General features: G+C 36.3%; 1 protein-coding gene across 7 annotated transcripts; it reads right to left on the bottom strand.

Annotated features, from left to right (window-relative positions):
- LOC122071130 (pentatricopeptide repeat-containing protein At2g46050, mitochondrial-like) lies at nucleotides 1-3,397 on the bottom strand. Of its 7 annotated transcripts, XM_042635419.1 has the most exons (4): nucleotides 1,128-3,397; nucleotides 779-876; nucleotides 542-623; nucleotides 1-340 (listed from the first exon to the last, which is right to left on the bottom strand). In XM_042635419.1, exon 1 carries the CDS (start codon nucleotides 3,250-3,252, stop codon nucleotides 1,201-1,203), a length of 2,052 nt encoding a protein of 683 aa, XP_042491353.1. In that variant the 5' UTR covers nucleotides 3,253-3,397; the 3' UTR covers nucleotides 1-340; nucleotides 542-623; nucleotides 779-876; nucleotides 1,128-1,200. The 7 variants fall into 7 exon arrangements, with proteins under 7 accessions (XP_042491353.1, XP_042491350.1, XP_042491351.1 ...); XM_042635416.1 differs by having other exon boundaries at nucleotides 542-876; XM_042635417.1 differs by having other exon boundaries at nucleotides 1-692.
- Between the last annotated feature and the right edge of the window lie 6,055 nt (nucleotides 3,398-9,452).

Raw genomic sequence — 9,452 nt, 5'->3', positions numbered from 1 at the left:
TGCGCATGAACATGGGTAAGATGTTTTATGCAATATTTTGGTTAGTCATCAGATTGAACTCAAGGCCTCCAAAACACCAATTACCACTCCTATACGCATGTCTCTGCACACATATGCCATAGACATTTAGGCCCTTCCACCACTAGATTCTAGCTCTTATGTTGATAAAGACAATGTGAATGTCTCTAAGAAAATCTGTACATTAAATAATAATAATAAAAATAAAAATAAAATAAATAAATATTGCGAAGGTTCTTCTAGGTTAACTTGCAAACCATATGTCTGATCCACTTTGTTGTGTATTGAGGAGGAAGTCTTCGTGCAATCTCTAGCCTGCAATCTGAAACAGGGCAGGCCATCACAGAGTTCAAGTGAAGCTAAGTTAGGTGCAGCATAATATTTATTAATCAAAGAAATTCAAGCCCATTAGGTCAAAATGAAAGTTCTACAAGAAGGGACATGTACTGTTGAGATTGAAGGCCCATAAAGAATTAAAATTTTCAAATAACAATAGTGTGAAAACCCACAAAAATCATCTTACAGCTATTAATAACACCAGTGTGGGGAGGAATCTGCATGCCACACCAATGGCAGTGTAGCAAACGTTATCATTCGCATGGGCCCTGGGTTAGAGAGAGAGAGAGAGCTTCAAATCTCAATATGCCAAGTCCCACACGGATTTGGCTTGGAATCTGCACTTTGACGTCTTGCTTATTTTTCCCCAATAAAATAAAATAAAATAAAAAATATGTAAGCCTTTGCAGTTCTTAGTTCTTACCCTGATCGTGAAGCAGAGCATGTCTCCAAGAGGCAACCACGATCTAACCCCGACACATTTGAGGAAGGAAACCCTCATAAAACCATATAGCCAGAAATCTGAAAAAGGGCATCAGAAAGTTGTTTGTAAAAATTAAGGTAGGAAAATCTCAGAATTTCAAGCCCATGAGGTTATTATAAAAATTCTTCTTAGGGATATTGACAGATGGTTCATAAAGAACCAGTATATATATATATATATATATATATTTCGGTAAATAAACATACATTTCAATGGTAACAAAAAAGAAATGAAATTATAAGAAGCCATCAAGCCTTTCTCAAACATAAAGGCCATTGCAGTTACTTACCTCTCCATGAAAAACAGAGCTGATCCCATGAGACAACCACCACTGATGGAGCTTGTCAAAACAAGGCCTGAAACTAGCTAAGAAAGCTTATTACAGAATCATCTTCAACAGGGTGAACCAGAAAATCCACATCAGGCATATAGTGTTCCACCTTCATTAGCCTAAACAACGTTCCCAGAATATCATACAACTCTGAAGCTTGAGGGTGAGATCTGTCACATGATACAAATGTATGAACCACACCAGAAATTTCCATCCAGCTACAACCAGGGACTTTATAGTCACACCTGCCTCTCATAATTTTGCGTACTCTTGCCACATCGACCCAATGTCCTGTGGAGGCATAGAGGTTAGACATGAGTGTATAATTTACAGACTCATTTGGCTCTAAATGGAAAAGTCGCTCTGCTGCCCACTTTGCTAATTCCAAGTTTCCCTGGGCCTTACAGGCTCCAATAAATGCTGCCAAGGCATTTGAACCAGGTTCAACGGGCATTTTAGTCAACACATTAAATGCTTCACTTAGATGACCAGCTCTTCCAAGAAGGTCAATGAGACAAGTATAATGTTCTGAATCTGGCACAATTTCATGGTCCTTGGTCATTGAGGTAAAGTAGTGGAGTCCTTCTTCTACTCGGCCTCCATGGCTACAAGCAGAGAGGACCCCAAGGAATGCAATTGGATCAAGCTTCAAACCTTTGGCCATCATCTCCTCAAAAATTTCTATAGCTTCTGTGAAAAGACCATGAAATGCACAAGCACCAATCATAGAAGTCCATGTAACAATGTCTGGGTCTGCAATTGAATTAAAACACTGAAATGCACTGGTAATAATACCGCACTTGGAGTATGCGTTAATGAGGGCATTTGCAATTGACGAGAAGGCCTCCAACCCATTCTTCACTACATGGGCATGAGCTTGGACGATTTCAATGGTTGCAGGCAGACTGGCACATGAGCTGAGGATGCTAGCCCATGTAAGCTCATCTGGCACAAATCCTTGTTGAATCATATTCTTGAGAAGTTTCATAGCTTCCCTTCCATCACCAATCTGTCCATAACCCACAATCATAGTGGTCCAAGAAACAACATTGCGGGTAATCATTCCATCAAAAGCCCTGCGAGCATCCACTATAAATTCGTTCTTTGCATACATGTTAACAAGTGCACTAGCCACAAGAACATCCACATCAAAGGAGAGCCTAAATATAAGACCATGTACCTGCCTCCCCAATTCACAAGTGCCCAAAACACCACAAGAATTTAAAAGACTACTAAAAGTAAAGTCATCCCCATTTACACCTTCAGACCTCATCAGCTGAAAGACTCCAAAGGCCTCTTTCGTCAATCTGTTATATGCATAGCAGGAAACCATCACATTCCACAAGACCATATCTCTAATAAGAATCTTATCGAATACCCGTTGTGCATCTTCCACTAAACTACACTTTGAATAGATATCAATAAGCGCACTTCCAACAAAACAATTCAAATCTAAATTTGATTTGATTATAAAGCAATGCAACTGTTTCCCAATCTCAATGTCATTTGGCTCAATGCTGATGCGGAGCAAACCAATAAAAGTAATATAGTTAGGCTCCACCATCTCTACAAGCATTTTCTTGAAATATAACAAACCTAGATTGTGGGTTGACTGAAAACTTCTACCACAGCCAACTGCCGCAGATATCATTGTATTCCAAGACACAACATTTCTTTCACCCATTTCATCGAACAACCTGCACGCATCCGCAAACACTTTGCATCTCAGATACATACCCAAAAGCTGATTTTGCAGAGACTGTCTAGGATCATATCCTAACTTAATGATATGCGAATGGACTTGTTTTCCTTCAGGAAGGAAACCCATTTTTGCAGAAATTCTCAAAACGTTTGAACAAAACAAAACGCTTAAGTGGGATACATTGGCATGGTTCGCTCCAAAGCTCGCCAATGAAGCTCTGAGACCTCCAACAGGAAAAGACGTGAAGGGTTTATTACATGTGTCTTCTCCATGTTCTTCACCATTTCTGGGAGTTCGAGCAAGAGCATTAGATGAGATGGCTGACAAGTGACGCTTGAAATTACCTGTGAGCTTAAAAGATGAGATGAATTTACAGGGCATGGAACAAGGAATTACACCACAAAATAATCATCTAATGTTTCCCATCCAACAAATTCTATAAAAATTTAAAACGAATGAAACAGAAGCTGTAAATGAAGGGAAAATGAAAGCAGCCAGAGATAACTTTCGACACTCACTATTTGCTTACTATATATATGCTTTGGAGTTTCAATATCTTTCCTCCGGTCCAGTTATGGTTTGGTTTACATTTTTTATAAGGTCTTAATCAAAATCGAACCGGATGAGAATCAATTAAAATCAAAATCTTTTTGCATTTGGTCTGATTTTACTAGTTTCTATTTGGTTTTCATTATCCGGTTCACATCTGGTTTATATACTAGTGCCGGTTAAGTTGAATTGAGCTGTATCGAGTGATTTGATTAACTTGACCCACATTTTGGTCGGTCCATCTAATTTGTATTTAGATGTTGACACATCCTTTTAATTGTCCATTTTATTCCAAATGTTTTTTAAGATTAGGGTAAAAAAAGGTTTGTAAAAATATATTTGAAACTGACATGCCAATATGTTATTATCAAAAGGCATCAGTGTCATGCACATTTTTTCAAGTGCACATATGAGAGTGAGATACACTATCACCCCTGTTAAGAGTAAAATTATGTATCATATTCAAAGGTCAAAAAGTAAGGTTATAGATTTTTTGACCACTAGAGTCAATAAGAAAATCCCTTAATGAAATATTATTTCATTATTTGCTATGAGTAGGGTGTCAATACCTAGCCCGAACTGATAAAATCGATCAAATTGAACCAAGATGATCCTTATTGGATTAGTTTTGGGCTAAGGTATGTTTGGACTAACTAAAAAGCGGTCCAAATCGAACCGACCAATAATCAAACCAAAACCAAACCGAATGAAACCAATAAAAAAATAAATGATTATGAGATTATAAATTGATGAATTGACCATTCATTTTTTATAGTGTTAGTGAGAAAATTTTTTATTGTAAGGGGAATTGCTACAAATCATTGAATATTAGGTTATGAATAGAGAGATTGATTAGTATAAATTGTAATAATGCTTCCATTGATTAACTAGTTGGATAGTTAAATGAATGATTGGATAATAGTGTTCATTTTGTGATTTCAATATTAGTTATCTTCTTAGTAATTTGTTATCTATTGGTTTCAATATTAGTTACATTTCCCTTCCAACGATAAACCATGATTTAATCATAAATTTAAGAGAAAAATGCATTGCCACCCCCTTAACTATGGTCCTTATTCAATGTCACCCCTTGGATTTTTTGAAATGTCAAAGCCACCCCTTAAAAATTCAAACAATTCAAAATCGGTCCCTGCCGTTAGCTGACCGTGTTAAGTAAATGAAAATTTGTTATTTTTTTACAATATGCCCAAAACACCTCGACCTATTGTGAGAGGACAATATTGCCCTCCCTTTCCTTTCTTCTTCTAAACCCATTCTCCCTCTCACTCCTCACTCACTCAACTAGGGTCGAACAAGAAGAAGGAACAAGACGAAAACCCCTTGAACCTGCAACTCGATCGTGCGATTCCCATCCGGCCTACGATTCTCAGGTAAAAGCTGACCGGCATGCCACTCCCCTCTGGCGTGCAAACCTCTCCCCTCCAGCGTGCGAACCTCTCCCCTCCGGCAACTTGTCTGTTCAAGGTATTTAGCATTCTTATTCCTTGGTTAATTTAGGGTTTACATCATGTGGAATACTGGAGATGGAGAGTTTTAATTTTTCAATTCGGATTGATTAAATAGTGTAAATCTCCAGAAGATGATGATGAGATTTCACAGCACAGAGAATCATCCCACGATTGGGGTGATGATCTTGCGATATATGCCTATATTTGACCTCATTTTCTTGTGTATTTCAATTTGATTTGGCGATTGTTGTTGTTAAATGATTCAAACAATGAAGAAGCTTATTGAATCATTAAATTGAATTCTCTGGATTTGCCTAATCTGTATTTCTGATTCATAATGACAGATTTAAATCCAATATTGGTAGGTAGTTTTGAAAATCTTTTAGAAGTGAAAGGCACTGTAAGAGGAATCCATATCATATCTATCTATCCCAAATGCTGTTTTTATTCACATATGAGGGTAGATTATGAAACTATTGATCATTTTTGGAATAAAAAATAAAAAAGAGTTAGAAAAGATCAGTTATTTATGTTAAGTGTGGATTGATGAGTTAACCAGATCATTTTGTTATGAGAAAATATATATGAAAAAATATGTGATATTTGAAAAATCCTATGATTAGTTAGCCTCTATATTTAGGTTATAATCGATTCTGACTTCTGAGCAGTAAGGGTTAGTATTAGTATTATAACAGTGTCTGAAATTCCAAAACATCCATTCCTATTTATACAAATAAAAAAGGTTCTCTGTATTATGCATTACTATGATTGGTTCTTGATTTTGATTTGAAAAGTTCTTTTTTGGATGTATAAATGCTTTGACTTGTGTATTTTCTGAAATGTTTAATGAAGAGTTTACCATTTTAATGCTTTAGGTTGTTTGGGAATACATTTAGTTTTTCTTCTTAGTTTTCAATTCCTAATTTCATTCCCAACCTCTATCATGACAAAGATAACTTATTTGGCAATTTGTGATCCTGAAAGACGATTCTACATATTGTATTGATGAGTATTAAGTACTGTCACTGATTTTCTTTGTTTTCACATTCATATCTGAATTTCTTTTTAGCAATGAATGTTAAGTGTGCTATTGAATACCATTGGAGTGAGAAGACTATAGTTAAAATTGTTGATCTAGACTTATATGGCTACTTGGACATGGTGTATGACATCTACAATGAACTCATCACACATGTGCCTGTGGGTCATAATGTAGTTTTCCAAGCGAAGTGTATACTACAAAATAATGAGATAAGAGAGGTAATAGATGATTCATCAGTGTATGAGTTGTTTGGTTTGCATAGTTGTGATATAATAAATATATATGTGGATTTCATTGTTCACAGCAAGTCTGCAACCAATGAATTTACAGTTAACCGATTTCCTAGCAGTTTGATTAATGATAGAGATGGTGAACTTGATGATGAACCTACTGGACAATGTCAACAGCCTCTACAACCATATGATGCTGGTTCTGGTCAGAGCAAGGGAAAAATTACTGTACATAGGGCTACTACTAATGCTAATAGTAGTGGAAGTGGAAGTGTTACTGCTTGTGCTATAGCTACTGCTAGGGGAGATAAATGTACCATGACCATTGCAAGGTGGGTGAGCATTGCTACTTTTAGTGGAAGAGCTAGTAGCAGAAGTGAAGCTACTAGTAAGAGACTGAGAGTGTCTGATGAGATTGTCAGGGCTATTAGCAACAACAATGTATGTTCGGATGATTCTATAATAGGATCTGATGAAGATTGAAAAATTGACAGCGAAGATGAGTGGGATGATGAAAGTGAAAGAGAAGATGGTCAGAATGACAGTGAATCTATAGAGGATGATGGGTATGAGAAAAATACTAAGGATTCAATTTATGATGACCTATCTAGATATGAATCTAAAGAGTATTATGGTAAATTTGGTGAACAGAACTATGTGGGTGAAGGTGGCAAGGTAAAATAGCTGAAGATAATGTGTATGGAAGTGTGCACCAATTCAGGGAAGCTTTAAGAGAGTATATACTACAAGAGGGGTTTGATATTATCAGGCTGAAAATTGAATAAGCTAGAGTTACAGTTATATGCAGAGCACCAAATTGTTCACGGAGATTACATGCGTCACCAATATCAGATGGTATCACCTGCATGATAAAGACATATAACCCAATTCATACATGTATTAAGGCAACCAAAAACAAGTCTACTACATCTAGATGGATAGCAATTAAACTTCTTCAACAGCTGAAGGTTCAACCAGAAATGAAAATAAAGATCATGGTTGATCACAAGTAGAAAACATATGGTCTTCAGTTCCACTACACCAAGATGTACAGGGCACGCAAGATTGCCCTAGAGATTAATGAAGGAAGCCATTCCATGTCACATGCAAAATTACTTGTTTATACTAGGTTGGTACTTCAAAAGGATGTTGGGAGTATTTTTAAGCTCCAATTTGATACAAGGAACCATATGTCAGATAATCCAATTTTTAAAAGATTGTTTGTCTATTTTGATGTTTGTAAGAAGGGTTTCTTGAGAGGATGTAGACCGTTCATTGGTCTTGATGGCTACCACCTCAAGGGCCGATATGGAGGGGTTCTGTTGAGTGCAATATCTGTTGATGGGAACAACGGTATTTTTCCTATTGCATATGGTGTAGTTAAAGTTGAGTGTAAGGATAGCTGGATGTGGTTTCTAGATAATTAACGAGATGCTCTACACAATGACAGTGATGATATGTCACTCACATTCATGTTAGACAGACAGAAGGTATACTTTTATTTCTCTTTTTTCTTTTTTTTTTTCTTTTTTATATGTATTTCTAATTACTCATTTTCATGTCCTAACATTTTCCATATGTGTTGTGTAGGGACTATCAGATGTGATTTTCACAATCTTCCCTTATGTTCACCAAAAAATTTACAGTAGGCATCTATATCAAAACCTGAAGGCAAAGCACACTGGTATGCTATTGAGACTACATTTTTAGGCTGCCTCAAAAGCTTCAATTGAACCTAAGTTTCAAAAGGAAACGTATAGTATCAAGGAGATTAAGGATAAGGCATACTTGTAATTGAATGAAAACCCCCCGAGGATGTGGTCAAGACATGCCTTTGATGTAGGAGCAAGGAGTGACCATATCACAAACAATATGACTAGAGTCATTTAATCACTGGGTTGGAGACTTAAGAAGCAAACCTATTCTCACATTGGTTAATCACCTAAGGGTGAAAATAATGGGTAGGCTACATAGAAGATATGAGAAGGCAACCATGTGGGAGGATAAAGTAACACCAAGGGTTATAGTGAAGTTGAACAAGGTTCAGCAAGAAGCAAGACAATAGCAGGTGTCAACCGGAAGGTGAAGGTCAATTTGAGGTCTTAAATAAATTTAGAAACAGATTTGTGATTAATCTGAATCATTATAGATGTGATTGTAGAGTTTGAGAAACCACTGGTTTATCTTGTCTCCATGTTGCAGCTTCTATATTATACATAAGGGGAGAGTTGATCAACTATTGTGATCTATTTTTTACTATTGAAAAATACTTAGATACATACAAAGAGATGATCCATCCACTTCCAGATCTAGTATGGTTGAATGGTGATGCTCCTAATGAGAGAGTATTACCACCAAATCTGAAGAGGTTACCAGATAGACCTCACAAAATCAAGAAAAGAGAACCAGGAGAAGCACTTCTTTCATATTTCAGGAAAAGATCATCATCAATTAGGTGTGACATCTACAAGAAGGAAGGACACAACAGAAAGACATGCCCAAGGGCTGGAGATGCTGAGTAGGATAGATGTACTAGTAAAAAGAAGAATATGAAGGTAAATGCAACTCACATTATTTATTTAGTTGAAACTTGTTTAATAAATATCTCATACTTATTTTATGTTGTGTAGAAGAAACAAAAAGGAGAGAGTCAAGATGAGATCAGCACATCTCAACGAATGACTAGATCATAGGTATCTATGGCTAGCACAGTTGGGTGTTTACAGGATAAGGTACTAACCAAACAGAAGACCAATTGAGCAAAGAGGGCAGCAAGGGAGAGGGGGAAGAAATGAAGCACAAGCAATCTGGATGTTTTAATTTAGAATAAGAAAGCAATGTTGTATTAATTTACTTTTTCTGAGTTTAAGACAGTTGGGTGTTTCCTTATGGTTTTGGATGTTTTTGACGGATTTTTTTTTTTTAAGAATTATTTCTATTTTACATTAGACATGGTTGTATGGAATATGTTATGAACAGGAATTTGAACAGGTATTCATGGATATGTTTTGGATGTTTCTTTATGGTAAAGGTTGTGATGAAATATGTTGGTTTCAGGCGTGTAATGTTACACGTATTTAATTAAGATACTGCCCATTTAATATCAGACATGGGATGTCAATTTGGTATGAGAAAATTGCATTGTCCATTTAGAATTATTTATTTACAGGTATTAAATGTCATTTTATAGCCAAAATGTTACCCGTTTACAGTCAAAATGATGCCCGTTTATTTTAGGAGCTCATCACAATGCCGGCCCTCTCTCCATCAAAATGCTGCCCATTCAACTTG

This window comes from Macadamia integrifolia, unplaced genomic scaffold, assembly GCF_013358625.1.
Source record: "Macadamia integrifolia cultivar HAES 741 unplaced genomic scaffold, SCU_Mint_v3 scaffold_18A, whole genome shotgun sequence".
NCBI lineage: Eukaryota > Viridiplantae > Streptophyta > Magnoliopsida > Proteales > Proteaceae > Macadamia > Macadamia integrifolia.
The sequence above is the reverse complement of the archived record's forward strand: the minus strand, read 5'-3'. Positions and strand labels throughout refer to the sequence as shown.